A 19,529-nucleotide genomic window follows, 5' to 3' on the forward strand; every position below is an offset into this window, starting at 1 on the left:
GTAAAACAGAAACTTTGAAAATGCCTTTTTAAAAAAATTTCAAGAGCTGTCAGTCAACTCTTACGTGATCAACAGCCTTATGTGATCAGAGTACATGCGAAGAACCACAGTCAAAGCACTCTCTTTGGAATTGAAAACCCTGAAGGCTGGACATGATCTTGTGTTGACTGAACTAGGGCAGAGCTGGGAACTGGACAGCAGCCAAATTTTGTGGCAGTAAACATGACAAGCATCCCACTTCACTCTTGTTCTTGGGAGATGCCATAATGTGAGCAAGAAAATTAATTCTGAAAAGCAAAGACTTCTCACAATACACTGGTTAGTTCAGAAACAGAAAACACACAAAAATGACTATTTTCTCTCCTCAGTACACAACCAACCTAGAGACAAAGAAATCTGCAGAAATTTTCAGCCACTTGTCAGTTAAAAATGTATGTTGAAACCCAGTGATGAAACTTGCTATTAAATTCTCATTTGCAAATCTGCATATGCTTGCCACCCCTCCTTCTAATTATTGCAACATATAAATAGCTCCTTTCCCTCATTCTGGTTTAGGGAGCTCTAGAATTTCCCTTATTTCTGCCATATGCAGTAGTGGAATACTGCCACAGGGTGGTACACCATGCATATTTAACTGAAGGCTTTGTAATTTGTGTGATAGCTCAGTTATACCCTTTTCTAGCTTCACTTAAGTAGGAGGCATCAGAATAAGTGACAGCTCTCTGAGTGATTAAAATGAAAACAGTCTTAAATTACACAGGTCTCCTAATCTCACATCATACTTAACTATAATTTATCTTGCAAGCTTTGTCACTTTGTTGTTGTTGGCTCCTTTGGGCAATTTCTAAAAACTATACTATGCAAACAAATAAATTAGAAGGGGAAATGTACAGAGAATATACACCTTACACAAGAAACTATGCACAAATAATTAACCTCTAATGACTATTCACAGGAATTGCAATTAGGTACTAGGAGAATGAATGAATATGTATCTATCTAGAGACCTATCTCATTGTAAAAGCCAGAACAGTGATAGTATTTTGGTGGATAATTTAAGATCATCATTAGATAGGTTATGATTATTGATTATTACAGTGATTAATGTTATCAATAGAACTGATAAGCTGATGAACCCTCTCAATAACATAAAGAATCAAAGCCACATTTCAACTTCAGATTTTGCCAAAAACAAAAAACAAAAAACCACTTTTTCTGTAAAAAGTGTCAGCTTAACTAAATTAAACTATTTCAGGAGTGCAAAGGCAAAATGACTAGATACATATGGCTTGAAAAATAGATAGCAGGTTCCTTTAGGCTAAATGTCTAAGAGAGCAGTGTTATTTGGAACATGAGAGGACAATGGGATAACTCGTCAATATTTTTTCATATTGATTTTTGTTCCATTGTTAAAAATGAGTGGCAATGAGTATAGTGACTAAAGCATTTATTTGAAACTCTTGAGTCGAAAAAACATACTTAGACCTATTTGCTCTGCTATTTCTTCCTTTTGACTGGTCTCTAGATGAGCAGTGGCAGCTATCACAGTTTACTTTTCCTTTAATCCTTATTCTCCTTCTAATGGCAGAAGAAAAGGGAAAAAAAAAAAATGTAGCTTTGCCTTCTGCTAGAGAAGGAAAGGGAGGCAACCATTCAGCGCTTTCAGACACAATAAGCCTTAATATCAAATTGGTAAAGAAACCTTCTGTAATCAGTTGAGTCTTAGACCAAAGTAAGTGTCTCTGAAATTAGGGTGCATTTCTGAAAATACTGGTGTAACTTAAATGGTTTAAAATCACCTTACTCTTCAAATTTCAACCTTGAGAAGGTTGACTAAAGTAAAATGAACAGGCTCAGTGTCAGGGAAGTTGCAACTTACAGCTTAGCTTGCTTTGAATGCTATTTTTGACCTACATATTAGCACTAGATGCCAAAAGTATGCTGGATTCATTCGTTTTATTTTTTTATTTTACTTTCCAGTGTCTGGAAATTAAAAACTGGGCAAAACAGTTTTGCCAGTAGACAACAGTGATTGTCTATGATACATCTTAGGCCCATACCCTCAAGGATGCCAAGGACCTTACTATGTATTCCTGTGATATACTTAAAGGGCTGTGCATTCCCAGAATCAAGCCCTTTGAAAATCAATACAGACTTGTCAGTAAAGCATCCCTGTGGCCACTCTGCTTGCAGAGTTTACTTCCCCAGAGCACATATTACATTTCAATGGTCATTTAAGGTGTGAGGTCCACACTGAATACGTTTTTCATCTCAGGGGAGTTGGCTGCTAGGATTTTGGAATCATACCTCTCTCACAGGACCTGCCAAGATAGCCTGTTCCGGAGCAATCGCAGACATATCTGTTCCACCCATCCCTGCACATGCCGTTGTTTTTGCAGGGGTTGCTAAGGCACGGTTTTGCTGTTTCTCTTGAGCAGGAGGGCTTCACGCCAGCAGTACTTTGAACTTCAGCCATTTGCCGGATATCTTTGCTCTGGCCATCAATGAACAGATCTCGTATGCAGCCCACGTAGCCGTAGTTGAGCAGCGCAGTCCACACCTCGGTGGGGAAGACGAGGCCAGCCTTATTTTCTGGCAAGCCCCCCAGGTACAACTCATCATCCAGGTCCAGAATCTCACTCTCGCCAGGAGCGGTGTAAGGCGTGCGCAGTGTGTTGACAGAAATGGTACCTGGTGCAAAGACAAGAGAGCACACGAGTCTTTACAGAAGGCAACCTCGTCTAAACGTCACCCTTTCTTTCTGCCATCTGCCTGAGGGTGAACCGCGTGAGGGCAAACATTTCCTATTTTTCTTCCTATTCCTGGTGTACTTCCCAGGGAAATGTATAGAAACCTGAGGAATCAAGGAGCTTGAAGAATAAGGCGGACTGTCATTAAAATGGTTGTTATTTCACTTTGGGAATGAAAACCAAAGTGTACAGGCAAGAAGGACTGTTGTCAGCCTCCAAGAATTTAGTGGGGAAAAAGGAAGGAAAGGAAGGAAGGAAGGCAGAAAAGGGAGGAAGGGAAAGCAGGAGAGAACGAGGGGAGAGAAAATGGCATACCTATCACTCTCTAACGGGTCAGCCAAGACGGAAGAAGGGAAGAGAGGGGACGGAGAGCGGATAAGGGGGTGCTTGTGGGGAGACAGTGAGGGAGAGGGAGAGAAGGAAAGAAGGAAAAATTGGCATTCTATATCACTCCCTGTAATAAAAGCCAGGCTCTCTTTGGCTAGTGTTCATTTGCAAAGCTGGTATGCATCTGCAAATCAATGAAAGCTTGTGCTGTGTCCCCATCTGTAATAGACTTCATTGTTGTTGTTGTTGTTGTTTTTAATAAAATACAATACATTGACAGATTATAGCAAAACCTGACTTCATCACACTTAGCTGTATGAATCTTGATTAGCCCTGTGGCCTCAGTTATTCATCCATAATGTGGGCATACTAATATGACCTACCTTATATGAGTATTAAATAAAATAATACAAGTAAAATATCTGGTTTGTAGTAAGCACTACATAAATGTGTGTAATATGATTCATCTCAAGAACCAAGTCAAGTTAGGTGTTTATTTTTTTCTTTAAACCAAACTAGTTACGTATTTAAATTCATTTTTTTTTCTTCCTCACTACAGTGTGAGGAGTAAATTACTCTATTAGTTTATAAAGATATAGAAACCCTAGTCTTAAACATGGGATTAAGAGGTAGACATTTACATGGGATAACTTAAAGACCACAGAAAAAAATATATATTTATGGAATCCATTAAAAGAAGAAATAGGAAAGATAGAAGGCATTTTCCTGATTAAAATTTCCCCAATGTACCACCAGATTACTCAACAATCCACTAATACTCTATTTCCAGAAAGATCTTTGCAAAAATGCAGGTATGATACCCGAAATGGACACCACACTGACCCGTTTGGAGATTATTCTGAATTTCTTTCTTAGGTCTAGACCATAAAGCAGACTAGAAAGGGTCTAACAAGAGAAAGTGTATTAGAAGACTCAGGGATTTAGGATGTAGACACACAGGAGACGCCTGAAGACAGAAGATGGGATACAAAATGTGGGGACAGAAAAGAAAAAGGTAATGTGTGTAGAGGGTAAGTGTGCGTGCTAAGTTGCCTTAGCCACATCTGACTCTCTGTGACCCCATGGACTGTAGCCCACCAGCCTCCTCTGTCCATGGGATTTCCCAGGCAAGAATACTGGAGTGGGTTGCCATGCCCTCCTCTAGGGGATCTTCCCGGCCAGGGACCAAACCTGCATCTCTTATGTCTCCTGCATTGGCAGGCGGGTTCTTCACCACTGGGAAGCAGGAGGGTAGGAAGGTGTGTTTTAGTTTAGCTGAGGCCCACTCCAAAGGGAACCACGGCCTGCAGTGAATGTGAAGTGTGCATCTAAGCACACAGGGCTGCCGGGGCCTGCACTGTGCCCAGGAAGCCCTCACATCCCAGCAGAGGCGTACTCCCCAATGTGAGCAGTGTAATGGGATCTGTCTTTGTGAGGGAGAAGGGCAATGGAAGCTGCTGACAGGGACTGTGCAGCAGGCCAAGTCATTAAGAGTGCATTTGTCTCTCTAGACTTCCACAGAAAGAAATGGAAAAGGCTCCTAGGGGAGAAACACTCGGACGCATTGCTATTTTGGCCTTCCAAAGAGGGGAGTATAATAGGGATTTTGGAGGCAGCAAAAGAGGAAAATGGCCAAGTATTCGTTTTTACTGTTCACATTTGTGCAGGTGTCTAGAAGAAAATTCGTTAGAAATACACGGAGCAGAAAATCCTACTTAGAAAAATATTTTAAAAATCATTTAGGGGAAATAAAATATAAAAAATTCTGAGAGAATGGTGACACTGTTCTAAACAGAATTTCACCACATGCATTTTTAACTGTCCAAAATGCCCTAAGAAGTAAATTAAGACATGATCCCTAACCACTGCAGCAGCTAAAGTAAGTTAGAAAATGATGAGAGTTAAGTATTAATGATAAAAGGAAAAGTGGACATAAAAAAACCAGCATACGTTGAAAGCAAAGTTTTGTACACAAGGAAAACAATGACTTAAGTTTTTAATATAAAAGAGAGAGAGGTGCCATCTCCTATTTTTAATTAGTTCAAGAAGACTTCCTGGAAATGAATACATATTATTGAGACACAACTGTTAGGAGACACAGAGTAAGTTTTACAAGGCTGGGGATATCTTGTATTCCCAGACTGGGGATATTTTTAAAATATCCAATTTTCCCCATATGCCTTTTTATTCATGGAATAAGTTTGATTTAGCTCAGGACTGGGAAAACACTCTGAAAAACTGTCTTGTCCTCATTCATGGTGTTGATTCTGACACTGAGGATGAGGATGTTTGGAGGATTCCTGAGATGAGGAAATCCAGTGGCTTTTTTGCATAGCACTTCACTCGATCTCCTCTGCATAGTTTGCAGAGTTCAGTACGCTCTGCGGTTTCTGTCTTCAGTATGTCTACACTCTTGGGGCAAATCTGCTGCCAAGTATTTCAGGTAATCATCCATGAAGAGTTTGTCTGACAGAATGGAGTGACTGACTAGGTCTTCTAACTATGGTGCATTAATGCCTGCTCTGAACAAAGTATTTAAGTTCAGATATTTCACTGTGACCCATTCCAGTATGGATCAGCTGCTAAAGAGTCTGCCTGGAATGCAGGTGATACAAGAGACGTGAGTTCAATCCTTGGGTCAGGAAGATTTCTTGGAGGAGGAAATGGTACCCACTCCACTATTCTTGCCTGGGAAATCTCATGGACCCTGGCAGGCTATAGTCCAAAGGGTCACAAAGAGTCGAACACGACTGAGCGACCAAAGATTATGTCTCTATGGATATTCTTGCTGTGGCCAGAGTAAGATATTCACTATAACTTTGAGATTAGAGTTTTCTGATCACAACTAAAGTTAAACCATAGTTTTCATGTAGCCCAGTGCATGCATACACACACACACACATATGTTCACACATTGAAATATCTGTTTAACAGGAAAATATCTCTACTAATTCTGAGACACTCTGATAATGTTTTCTTATAAGTATATTAATACAAATGCTAGACATGACCCACCAAACTTATTTCAGAACTAACTGAAAGGTTGCATTCTATGTTCAAAAAACACTGAGAAGTTACTATCATAAAGGGTAAGATTGCTCTTCTCCTTATTATCCCTTTGAGAGACAGTCTGAGACTTCTCATGGGAAGAAGAATAATGAAAGGTGGAGAAGAAGCAAAAGAAGGCGATCCTAACTTCACATCAAATATAATCCAAGAAAATCAACACTTTCATTTAGCCCCAGTTTCAAGGTATGGAGTCTCCATGAACAAATGCATGTATTAGATATTATTCACTGAAATAGTTTACAAACAAACAGAATGAAATGACTGTGACCCAAAATCACCTACATGCTTTACATGCTTTGTCAATTCACTTGTATGTTAGAAGATCTTTGTAAAAGGGATGGCAAAAAAAAAGGAAAAGGGTAGGACTTGAGAGGGAACAGAAATTATTGTTTTTATGTTTTGAAGATTCAAAGAGTAAAAACTTGTTTGAAATAATACCTATATTTTATTAGTTAGTCAAACTCAAAATAGAGATTGATATTTTAGGCTCCCCATGTGCAACTGTCCTGAAACACACCTGTTTCTGGTAAAGGATTTGAATCCCTAGTTCCTTAATGATTTTATTATTGACATGGATCAAGGGACCTTTTTACCTGAGCAAAAAAACTCATGATGGAATTTCCAAATTCAGTCAAGTCAACTTAACACTTTACATAGGAGAACACTGAAATTTCAGTATTAACGTTCTCAGGTGCCTATAATTGAATTTTAAAGGCAATGATTACCAAGAAAATATGAAATGAATATTTAATTCTTATTCTTTGATAATTAAAGGCCATGAGTGGTTGCTGCAGTTGTATACATCAATAGAAATTAAGCATTTCCAAAGGTTGAGGTATGATCATATGTAAACAAATACTTAAAAGAAAAATCTGAGTGTGCTACTGGATTATCCTTCTATCATTTTTCCAGGAATGACAAATACCGGCATGTTCTCCTTGAAACAGTTTGATTATTTCACACATTTTACCTTCTTCCATTATAATTACATGTGAAGTTTCTGGCAAATAAGACATTTTATGTAAATACAGTTATAGCTGAGCTGCTATACTATGTAGATGGCAGTCATATTTGGGGATTACTTGGATTGGTGTTTCATGCTTCAATATTTAAGAATCCAAAGTACCTTGCTGTGCTATTTTACTTTTAAAGAAATGAAATTTCTTTGAAAACAAAGGTATTTGTGTGCACAGGACTTTTAACATCTAAATATAGAAATCACATTAACTTGTGTGTGCTCACTCCCTTGGTTGTGTCTAACTCTTTGAGACCCCAAGGACTGTAGCCCTTAAGGCTCTTCTGTCCATGGGCATTCCCAGGCAAGAATACTGGAGTGGGTTGCCATTTCCTTCTCCAGGGGGTCTTCCTGACTCATGGATCAAACCCACATCTTCTGCATTGGCAGAAAGATTCTTTATCACTGAGTCACCTGGGAGGCACCCACGTTAACTTATATTAACATTTAAATCTACTTGTTTTCATGGTATGTGCAAGAGGTAAAACAAAAGTAATAAACTAAATATATTAGGTAATATTTAAAAATATCCATAAGCATAAATAATATAAATTCACCTTAATGTAAAAATATATGTAGGGGAAATCTTAGCTATAAAAATGGAAATTAGCTTTATGTTTTGGTCTGGTATTTATAAATTGTTAGTTTCTACTCTTTTTCTCATCCAGTTCTTCCTGGCTATTCTATTTCCTGATTAGCTTAGAGGGTGAAAAGAAACATGAAGCAAAGGTGAGATTTAAAACAAGTTAATTTGGTTTCAAGTTTTAAATTACTGCAAAAGTTTAAGTGATTGAGAAATAAAGGAATAGAAAGTGTGTTCTAAGGGGAAATGATTTTACCTGGTCGAAGGAAACCAATTTTCATGTTCTAGCTTTGCAACTAACTAGCTCAGAAGCTTAGTCAAATAACAGATTTATTAAGCTTCAACGTGGCTCTTATGCAAAATAAACGACTTGCCTGCATGGTTACTAAAATTCTTCAGTGAGTAAAATTTTTGTAATTACTGTTTGAAATATTTTTTAGTTGGATATAAATTTAATCTATCTGTAACTCTGCCTCGAGGGAAGCCCAAGTGGCTCAGTAGTAAAGAATCTGCCTGCCAATGCAGGAGACGTGGGTTTGATCCCTGGGTCAGAAAGATCCCTTGGAGAAGGAAATGACAACCCACTCCGATATTATTGCCTGGGAAATCCCATGGACAGAGGACCGTGTAGGGCTGTAGTCCACAGGGTCACAAAAGAGTTGGACAGGACTTGTTGACTAAGCAACAACAATTCTGTTTCACCCCTCATTCCTGAAGGAAATCAGATTCCACAAACTTATACACTTACTTGTCAAATTTAGTATCCTATTAACAAAACCAAACTCGGTAAAAAGGCATAATCCAAGCGATAAAAACAGAATGAAGCACTGATTTCAGTGTGTGATGCAAAATGAAAATTACATGATTTCCATAGATAGTAAAAATACCAAAATATTAATAATGGGAGTTTTGAAGTAGTACAATCATAAATGGATAGTTTTCTTGCTTTCTCTTTTGTTTCTTTATTCTTTCTTTCTTTTTAGTTTTCTATGTCTTTATAAAAACAACTTCATGTATTAGGCTTATAATAAGAACTAAAATTAATTTTGCTTGAAAACAAAACAAAAATACAATCTTAATATTCAGTTTTCTGGTTATTACTATGTATTTCTTGTTTACTTGGATTACTGTGAACTGGGAATTTCAGAGATTAAACAGATAAATGAAAAAATAAATCTTGAAGCAACATTTAAAAGTTGGATATTTCTTAGTAAAAGCCAAGAGAAAGGAGAAAAGGGCAGCTCATACACTGCAGATAAGAGTGTAGACAGGGACTTCTCTGGTGGTCAAGTAGCTAAGCATTTGCCTGCCAATGCAGGAGACACAGGTTCAATCCCTGATCTGGGAAGATTCCACATGTCACAGAGCAATTAAGCCTGTGTTCCACAATGACTGAAGCCCTGACACTCTGGAGCCCACGCACTGCAACTGCTGAGCTCATGCCCCCCAGCTACTGAAGCCCTCACACTTTAAAGCCCATACTGTGCAACAAAAGAAGCCATTCCAATGAGAGCCCATACCCTACAACTACAGAGTAGCTCCCGCTCTCTGCAACTAGAGAAAGCCAGCAACCAAGACCCAGCAGAGCCAAAAATTAGTTTCTGTAAAGAGTGCAGACTGAAACAGCTTGTAGTAAAATATCCTTTGATTATCTTTAAAAATGTAGTTAACACAGCAATTCCAGTTCCCATAATCTATCCTACAGAAATTCTGATCAATATGCATAAAGATATAACATAAAGACTTTCATTATAAATTAGTTTAAAACTGGACTTTTTAAAAAGTTAAATTTCCTCTGTGAGCTGCGAATTTCAGAAATTAAAAGATCTATGAAAAAAATAAATCTTGAAGTAACATTTAAAAGTTTGATATTCCTCCATCAACAGAGGAATATTATAATAGAGGAATAGGTAAATATTGATATCTTTAAACTAGAGATATATTATATCACTATAAAGGATGGCCTAAAAAAAGTTAATATTTTTAAGTCACCCAATAATTGGTAAAGAGTAACCTTTATGTAAAAAAAGAAGCTCTACATTTATTTTATATGTGTAATTATATTTATAGATATGTTGGTGCATAGGAAAATATCTAGAATTTTTCAACAACAACAAATTCTTTTACCAATGGAAGTGGGAAGTGAATTTATTATGGAAGTGTGTAGAAAAGAAAAACTTTTCACTTAGGTATTTTATGAGCTGATTAAACTTTTTCACTAACAGTACATATCTATATGTTACAGATATGTCATGAATTAAGCACAGGCACAAATACAAACACATATACTCATAACAGTATATTTATACATATGAATTTTTAAAATGATCATACACAATGCTGGGAAGTTGTAAATATCAATCAAGTGACATATATCACAGCAATTAAAATATTATTTTCTAGAATTTCCACAGATTTCTGCTCAGCACTCCACAGTGACAGCCACTACGGCTGTGTGTGTTCAGTTAAATACTTATTTCTTTTTTTTTTTGGTGCTCCCTCACATTTTTCTTTTTTGTGAAATTTTAATTGGAGGCTAATTACTTTACAATATTGTGGTGGTTTTTGCCAAACATTCACGTCTTGAGGATGTACCTGACACCAAGGTCCAGCATCTGCCCCTTGAAAGAGTACGCTATAAAGATTTAGTATATTTAGAAAGAGAGGTTCCACCTCTCTGGGTTTGCCCTCTATTGATGAACATTTTAACTTTTTTAAAAAATTCACTGTTTTAAACTAAATTATAATGAAAGTCTTCATATTATATCTTTATGCATACATATCGGGCTTCCCTGGTGGCTCAGAGGTTAAAGCGCCTGCCTCCAATGTGGGAGACCCGGGTTCGATCCCTGGGTCGGGAAGATCCCCTGGACGTATCAGTCAACCAACTCCCAAGAACAATGTATAAAATAAGAATGCCAAGTTACTAATTCTGTTGAGAAGTTAGCCATCAGAGATGCCAATTTACAATCCAAGTGTGTATTTATTCATTTATGATTGGAGTTTTAATAACTTTAGCCTAGGGTGGTTTGACACCTTCCCTTATCTCAGGTAAGATGACCTGCCTCTGTCCCTATAGTGGGGTGGAGTAGTCAAGTCCCTTGGGCAGTGCTTAGATGGGTACTGCCTATGTTTGTTTGCATGACTTTCTTTCCTACAGACACTATAAACATTGATACATTTGAGTCCTACAGCCCCGGAAGATTGGTGAAGGTGCCTCTGCAAACTCAGCTCTGATTCTTAGATGCTGTTTCCATAATTCCCACAGAATAAGTGTTGTTACTTCAGATATTTTTCAGTTAAAAAAGAATTCATGATATTATATTAAACAGCCCGAAAAAGTAAGTTTGTACTTTAATTGCAACTGTATGAAATATACATACCTGTTAACAAAAAATAGAGGAAGATATGCAAAAATGAAAATGTTTTGAAACTGAAAACTGCTGTGTGTGTTTGTATATGCACCTGCTTAATTCATGACATGTCTGTATTTTACATTTTATTAAATCGATCCTTATATTCATTTACTTACTCTGAACGTATTTTAGAGAAGAAACTCATCTGTTGCCTTTCCCCCTCTCCCCATTCAAAACATTTTCATATGCAACATTGCCTCCATCTAGTCATTAGGATTGTCAAATAATTGATAAATTATTGATAAAGTATTTTAGTCTTCCCATGGATGGGTAGTGGTGTTTAAGGGACATGGGTACAAAATAAAGCGTTATACATTCACTTAATATTATTTCAAATGTATGCAACAGGCTACTACGTAGAGGCATGGGAGGAATGTTTATAGTCAGAGGGCAAATTCAAATGAAGACCTAAACAGAGAAATCCTCTAATGGTTGTTCAAGTAGAAATGTGTAAGAGGGGTGATTCATGAATGGTATACACAGAAATCAGTGCTGGTAATAGACAGCTAGAAAGTGCTGTTCACATCAAACAGTGATTACTATAAACCTCTAATTATGTGCTCTGGAGAGAGCCTTGTGCTTTTCCTTTGTAATTTCTAGTTCTTAAACTGGAAGTCTGTGACTTCGATTCAGCTCTCAGTGGCTTCTTAACTGTTAAATGTAGGCTTACCCATGAAAAACTGCTGATACAATCTGCTATACCCTGCTGTACACAAGCAGAATTTGACGAGAATAATGAGTTTTCTCTTTGATTTCAATGTGCAATGATGGTTTGCAAAAATAAGAAAAAAATGACTGGCAGTTTACTATAAAAATACTTGAGAGGATACTCTTGATTCAGTCATAGAGCTTAATGCAAATTTAAATGATATACCTGCCCCAAGAAAACAGTCATTAACTTCCTTTTAATTTTAGCACAATTCATCCTTCAGTTAAATACCTGGGAGGCAATCTTGTACTGAGTTTGGGAGCAAAAGTGAGGCAAAGGGACACCCTAGAAAAGGTAAGAAGGACTGGTAAGAAAATACTGAGTTGTTCATCCTTTAAACTTTGCAGAGTAATGAGTCCCATCAATCATATTTATTAACTCAGCAACTAAGGAGTCTTGCTCTGTAAAGTAATTATGTTATATATTGAGCATGTCCACTTTTTTGTGACATTCAAATCATAACCTCTGATCCACAAGTCAGGCTGGCATTTTGTATGGTTCCTCCTTTGCCATTTAGTGCAGGATCTGAAAATGCCACTTGTGGCTTAGTCCATGTAGTTCACTGGTCCCCAACGTGACCAGTTATAGACTAAAGTGAAAGTGAAAGTGAAGTTGCTCAGTCGTGTCCGACTCTTTGCGACCCCAGGCTCCTCAGTATATGGAATTTTCCAGGCAAGAGTACTGGAGTGGGTTGCCATTTCCTTCTCCAGGAGTCATAGACTAAGCAGGCAACAAAAGAAGTATGGAGAGAACAGCTGTGGCAAAACAGTGTTAGTCAAAGTTTGGAAGTGAAAAAGTTTTTATTTCCCCAAGTTATGGAGTGGAAGAAGGACATATAATCTAATACAATGAATTGTGCTGAAAATTCTGGAAAAGTATTCAGATGAAGGTGATATTTCTCATTAGACAAAGGGCTCATGTACCCACCTCTTAGTGAACGAAGGACAGAAGGACAAATAACCAGAAGAATGGACATCCTGAGTGACTGTACTCCCTTGTCAGTAGTGTGATTACTGTGGCTGCATATTCTAGCCCTCAGAGAGAAGCAAACACCTTCGCTCAGGATTAATGGTCCTTCTGCCTACCTGTTCATATGTCCATGATATAGGGAGCTAGTGAACAAGCAGGAATAGCAGTTCTGTTCTCATAAAAGCTTGTCACAATCAACTAACAACTGTTTAACTCCTCCACTGCATTTTTTTCCAGACATCCTGGCTTGGAGGATGGCATCATATTCATAAAAGAAGACTGTTACCCTGTTATACTGTGTAAATTGCTTTTAGGAAGTAACATAATTCCTTTAAGAAGCTGCATTTACAACTAAAAGAGTGCTATTAGTCTTCAAGTGTAATGATGTTACTATTTCTAGAATATTGGGGTGGGTTGGCACTGATCCATTTACATGTTTTAATTCTTTATCTTTTTCTTATACCAAATATGTATGGAGCACCTGTTACTGCATATAGAAGCATCAGGACCTATGGATAAATAAGATAGTCCTTGTTATACATGGATTTTCCTTATAAACTGGGGAATATAAAAAATTCAACCTATCTACCAATATAGTTTTAACTCAATCTCTGAACAAGATAGCCAAGAATTATTAGCATCAAATTAATGACCATGACTGCTGGCCTACTAATTTTAGTATGGTCAGTAGGAGAAAGAATAATTCCTAGGCCCAGGATTCCTCTATTTTAATAACAGAGATAATATGGCTCATTAAATGCTTTTAAAATATTCAGCCATAGAGGTTCCCAGACAAATCAATAGCTATGACCTTCACTGTCCATGTGTCACAGCCAACGTTGCCCTGTTATATCAGTATCATCTCCCATATTATATTGAGTAATTTTCATACAGCCTCTGAATATAGCTGATGTGAAATATGGGTGAAACAAATTATCTCTTGAAATACTATGTTTCTTAATTTCAAAAGTGAAAGTGTTAGTTGCTCAGCCATGTCGGACTCTTTGTGACCTCATGGACTATAGCCCACCAGGCTCCTCTGTCCATGGAATTCTCCAGGTGAGAATGCTGGAGTGGGTCACCGTTCCCTTCTCCAGGAGATCTTCCCAGCCCAGGGATCAAATCCAGGTCTCTTACATTGCAGGCAGATTGTTTACTGTCTGAGCCACCAGGGAAGCCCCTTCTTTGCTTTAACTGAGCTATAAATTTTAGTATTTCACCAAGCATAACTCAGAAATATCCTTTAAGTAAAATAAAAGCCAGCACAGCTAGTCATTCAATCTTTTAAAAGCTGCTTTATACTAAACCATTGCAATGTGCAAATATAGAACTTGATTAAAATACTATATATAAAATATTAACAGCTGCAGTTATTAAAACTACATTAAACTCCCTTGAGCTAGGCCAACATAATATGAGCTCTTTTTTTCCCCTTCAATTTAGTAAAGGCAGAATTTGGTTTAGTGAATGAACACTCGCTTTTATATTGTTTGTTTCATTTCACTAACCTGAAATCATTATCAAAGTACTTCAGCATCAAAACACCAAGATCAAGCATACTAAATATTTCCGCTGGATTCTAACAGAAATCCACCATTTGTTTATCTTCTTTCTTACTGCAAATAGTATTCCCTTAAGGCATCTCTCTTTTTCTCATTCAGCACTGAACTTTGTAAATTAAAGTTGGTATTTTCTGCTCTGATCTTTTCCAATGAGGGTATAAACAGAGCAGTTAATACAATTTTGGTAATCTGGATGAATTAAATAGCTTAAATAGAAAAAAAAGTAGATTTTCCTTGGCTTGAGGATTAAGGTATTAATCTGATTCTTATTGTAATAGATCATCCAGGAAACTTGGGAAATTAATTAGATTGCATCACCACTTAAGACTGGAAAGAAATATCCAGGTATAAATCATTATTATCAAATGAATAATGAATGGTTTTATTTTCCATTTCATATTATTTTGCATTTAATAAAAATTTGACATTAACTACATACTTTTCCATACAGTTAGAAAATACCTAGAAAAAATTTTAGGTGAAAGAAATACAACCGATCTGAAGTGTAGTATTTTTTTTTTTTGCCCTTCTGAACTTCCAAAAGATACCTAGTGATCTGATCAGTTATGTTTTAAATTGTTATAATATCTGACTAAAATTATATATATTCTTGAAAGTCACTTTCAAAATTAGTTCTAGATATATTTTAAGTCAAGTGATAACATCCGTAAGTTAGTATGTCAAACACAAGATTAGTCATGTTCCCATTCTCTTTAAAGTCTTCTTTCTGAAGGTTCTTCAGAAGTAAATTAATTGTTAACTCTGGCAACACAGCACAGACTACACAGAACAGTAGCTTCTTTTCCTTTTGAATTTCTTTAGAGGAATGAAAGAACATAGAGACCAAGTTTACAGAGAAGAATGAATCAGACACTGTACAACTCTTGGGGATCAGAGCAATGGGTTCTGACCATCCTTCAACACTTCACCCTCACCCCTGCCTCCCTCTCAATTTTCATACATTTCAGCTCTTTATTTTAGTGGACAAAAAAGATATTTCCAAAAGTAAAAATATGATCTTCTAGATAGATAAACAGAAAAGGAAGGCATGAATAATTGTAAAATATCAAACCGCTCTGCTGCAGAGAAGCCAGAAACAGACACGTGACGTGGGAGTCTGTGAAAGGAGGGAGTGAGAAGGGGAACTCACTCCAGCACTTCAACAAGGCCCTTCTAACCTGGGACGGTAATCACAGATTCTTGGATCTGAAAGAAGCACTCTAGGTGTCATCTGAATGTCATCTGATCTGTGGTTTCCAAATGTGGCTGACCAAATCATGTTCTCAAGAAACTTTGCAAACATGTAGAATCCTAGTCTCCATCATTGTTAATTCCCTGTCCCTGGTACTGGAATCAAGTGAATCCTTCCCAAGATGCTTTGCAAAGAAAGAAATCCAGGCCTTAATTAAAAAATTGCTGAGGCCAAGTTTATACTGGTATTTAGTGGAGAATCCAGAGAGGCTAGTATAGTATAAAACCAAATAAGAGAGTTGGGGGAGGGACAGGAGAATGGCTAAGTCTAAATTCAACCATCTTCACTTAGAAGGTAACTTGATTTGTAAGTGAGAGGTCCAATCAGCATGAAAGCAAAAGGTGAAGAAAGTGAAAGATAATATACCATTGCAGACCTGAAACAAATTGTTTCTCTCTCTACCTGCCCCCACCACCTCTGGGTTTCCAAATGTTATTTGCTTTGCCTGTACGGTCCTTGGCCCCACAAACCTAACACTGTTCAACTCCCTAAGCCCCCTAATCTACTTCTGCATTTCAGAGTAAGTAAATGGTATTTCTTCAGGCGTCCCTACCACATGTCCTCCTTCCCCCCACTTCACAAGGACTTCAGAAAAAAAAATAAATAAATAAGTGCAGCAAAAGGAAGTCAGAGAAATAAATTCTTATTCGTGGAATTTGAAACCTCTTTTATCAGAAAGGGAACCTATTTGGAAGGCAGCAGAGTTTTGCCAGCATCCTTGAAATCCTCCTGTACTGATTAAAGTGTTATGGATACTGTAGGCCCATCTTGGATAAAAACTATATTGTATGCCTCTTGAGAAATCTGTATGCAGGTCAGGAAGCAACAGTTAAAACTGGACATGGAACAACACACTGGTTCCAAATAGGAAAAGGAGTACATCAAGGATGTATATAGTCACCCTGCTTATTTATCTTCCATGCAGAGTACATCATGAGGAATGCTGGGCTGGAAGAAACACAAGCTGGAATCAAGATTGCCAGGAGAAATATCAAGAACCTCAGATATGCAGATGACACCACCCTTATGGCAGAAAGTGAAGAGGAACTAAAAAGCCTCTTGATGAAAGTGAAAGAGGAGAGCAAAAAAGTTGGCTTAAAGCTCAACATTCAGAAAACGAAGATCATGGCATCTGGTCCCATCACTTCATGGGAAATAGGTGGGGAAACAGTAGAAACAGTGTCAGGCTTTATTTTGGGGGGCTCCAAAATCACTGCAGATGGTGACTGCAGCCATGAAATTAAAAGACACCTTAACTCCTTGGAAGAAAAGTTATGACCAACCTAGATAGCATATTCAAAAGCAGAGACATTACTTTGCCAACTAAAGTCCGTCTAGTCAAGGCTATGGTTTTTCCTGTGGTCATGTATGGATGTGAGAGTTGGACTGTGAAGAAGGCTGAGTGCCGAAGAATTGATGCATTTGAACTGTGGTGTTGGAGAAGACTCTTGAGAGTCCCTTGGACTGCGAGGAGATCCAACCAGTCCATTCTAAAGGAGATCAACCCTGGGATTTCTTTGGAAGGAATGATACTAAAGCTGAAGCTCCAGTACTTTGGCCACCTCATGCGAAGAGTTGACTCATTGGAAAAGACTCTGATGCTGGGAGGGATTGGGGGCAGGAGGAGAAGGGGACGACCGAGGATGAGATGGCTGGATGGCATCACGGACTTGATGGACGTGAGTCTGAGTGAACTCCGGGAGATGGTGATGGACAGGGAGGCCTGGTGTGCTGCGATTCATGAGGTCGCAAAGAGTCAGACACGACTGAGTGACTGAACTTAACTGAAGGATTTTATATATATTGTATTAAACTAAGGATTATATGAATCATTGATTTTTTCCCAGATTTTATATTTGCCACTTCAGGCACCTCTAGACATCCAATGATATAAGAGATAATTGGGAACATAAGAACCTTGAGTTTTGTCATTTGCAAACTCAGGATAAAATTCTTGCAAGATGTGGCACTTGATTATCCATTTAATGTTCATTTAAGAAGCTGTTCTTGAAGTCATTTGAGCATTTGGGGTTTGATGCCCAACTATGACGATTAATTAGCTCCTTCTGATTCTTGTATGATGTGAAACAGAAATAATAACAATTTCCTTTCCCCTAAAAACAGAAATGCAAGAACTCTTTAATATGAGTTGATTTTAATTCCTTACGAATGGTGTTCTAACAGATAAACAGTTGAAAAAATGATAAATTACCTGACCGTCCATCTCTCTGGAAGTCCACATGATACCATTCTCCATCATTCACCTTCTTCTGCAGGGCTTTGATTTTGATTGTACCTGACCCCATGTCCAGGAGGAGGTAGAGGTGGCCATCCAGCATCTCAATAGCAAAGAAGTCTACCTTTATCATCTGTGGGTGCTTGGCATCTTTTTGGTGTCGTGGCTTGCCATGACTAAATAAGATGAGGCCATTTGGCTCCGTTGTACGGAAATCAAAGGATATGGAGCCTGTTTTCTTTGCATTCCATTTAGGCAAAGAGATGAAGGATTCTGGGGTTTCAAAGGTGATTGGGTCCAAAGTTGCAACATTCTCACATTTAAATGCCACCACTCCATGGATCTTCATCTTTGGGTCACCTTGCTTGGCAAGTCGAGATAATTCCAGCCTTACATCATTATTTTTATACACAACCTGTAGGGAGAGGATAATAGTGAGAAACTGTGCCCGTATTTTAATATTTCAAATTTGTTATCAGTTCATGTAACTTCCAAGTAGAGCCTGAAAAGACATACACTGTTTACTGCCTTTTGATGTACAAGGCATTTTTTTTTCAGCAAAATAAAATCCAGGTATCAATTCGTTGAACTATTATAACCTAATTTCATTCAAATAATGTGTGTACACACTCACACAAAGTCTCTGTAGCTAACTCAAATAACTTGAATAAATCTGTATAGAAATTTCATTATTTCAAGTGTGTGTAGACTTGCACTTAAAGCATTTGCTTTTGTTAGTTGGCTATTATGCTTTGTTTATTAAATATGCTGAGGTTTTTCAGTTTTACCATCACTGAAATATTTGAAATTAAATACTTTCAAATGCCAGTTCCCTAAAATATAGCATCACTTCCATGGTATATATTAACTTTGTAAAATCACAATTGAGATAGAAAACATCTTAAATTTTCTCAGAAAAATTATAAAATATGACTAAGATTCAGAAGTTCTCTCTTACCCTGCCCTGCATTAATAACTGTTTGAATAATGTTAGTTAACTCTGGAACTTGGTGTTTTCCCTAAATCCATTCAGTCTATATAACCAATACTCTTAATGTATACTGATATGGAACAAAGTTTGCCTTATACCCTCATTTCCAAAGGCACTTCACCAAAGTGGTGGGGTAGTTCTCATTGTTTGTTAATAGTCCCAGTGCCTTTCTAGGACTCCAAACGGCACTTTGGACAAATTCACCGGAATGGCTCACAACATCATGCAGCTGCTATCACATCACCATAATAAATTTGTAGCTATTCCGACATAAGGATAAAGAGAGATTCACATCCTTTCTCTACAAAATCCATACCATGGATAATTACATTTCCAAAAGATATAAGTGATACTGACTTAAGGATAAATTATTTATCTATGTCCAGATAACTATCTAATTATTTTTACAAAGACACTTGAAATTTCACAGCAAGCCAACACTGTCAGGTTCTAAATTCATTTATCCATGTATAAAAATAAACTTGTATAACAGAATAAATAAGCCTGTGTCTGATTAGTGCTATAAAGTTAACCAGGTCAAGACAGCTGTTATTTCTTCTACACCCATGGTAATTGAGCCAATAATATGGCTGATAAATTTCCTGATAGAATTTGTTAATAATCGTTCACTTTTCAGAGTGAGTAAAAGT

The 19,529-nt window shown here is 37.4% G+C and overlaps 1 protein-coding gene across 1 annotated transcript in view; it reads right to left on the reverse strand.

Annotated features, from left to right (window-relative positions):
• The window catches only part of NRXN1 (neurexin 1), a 1,203,402-nt gene that overhangs the window by 648,487 nt on the left and 535,386 nt on the right, over window positions 1-19,529 (reverse strand). The window contains exons 8-9 of the mRNA XM_052649572.1: window positions 17,865-18,303; window positions 2,308-2,691 (exon numbers count right to left, since the gene is read on the reverse strand). Coding sequence (XP_052505532.1) covers window positions 2,308-2,691; window positions 17,865-18,303 — 823 coding nt within the window. The remainder of the gene's footprint in view (window positions 1-2,307; window positions 2,692-17,864; window positions 18,304-19,529) is intronic.

Source organism: Budorcas taxicolor, chromosome 11 (assembly GCF_023091745.1).
Source record: "Budorcas taxicolor isolate Tak-1 chromosome 11, Takin1.1, whole genome shotgun sequence".
NCBI classification, from domain to species: Eukaryota; Metazoa; Chordata; class Mammalia; order Artiodactyla; family Bovidae; genus Budorcas; species Budorcas taxicolor.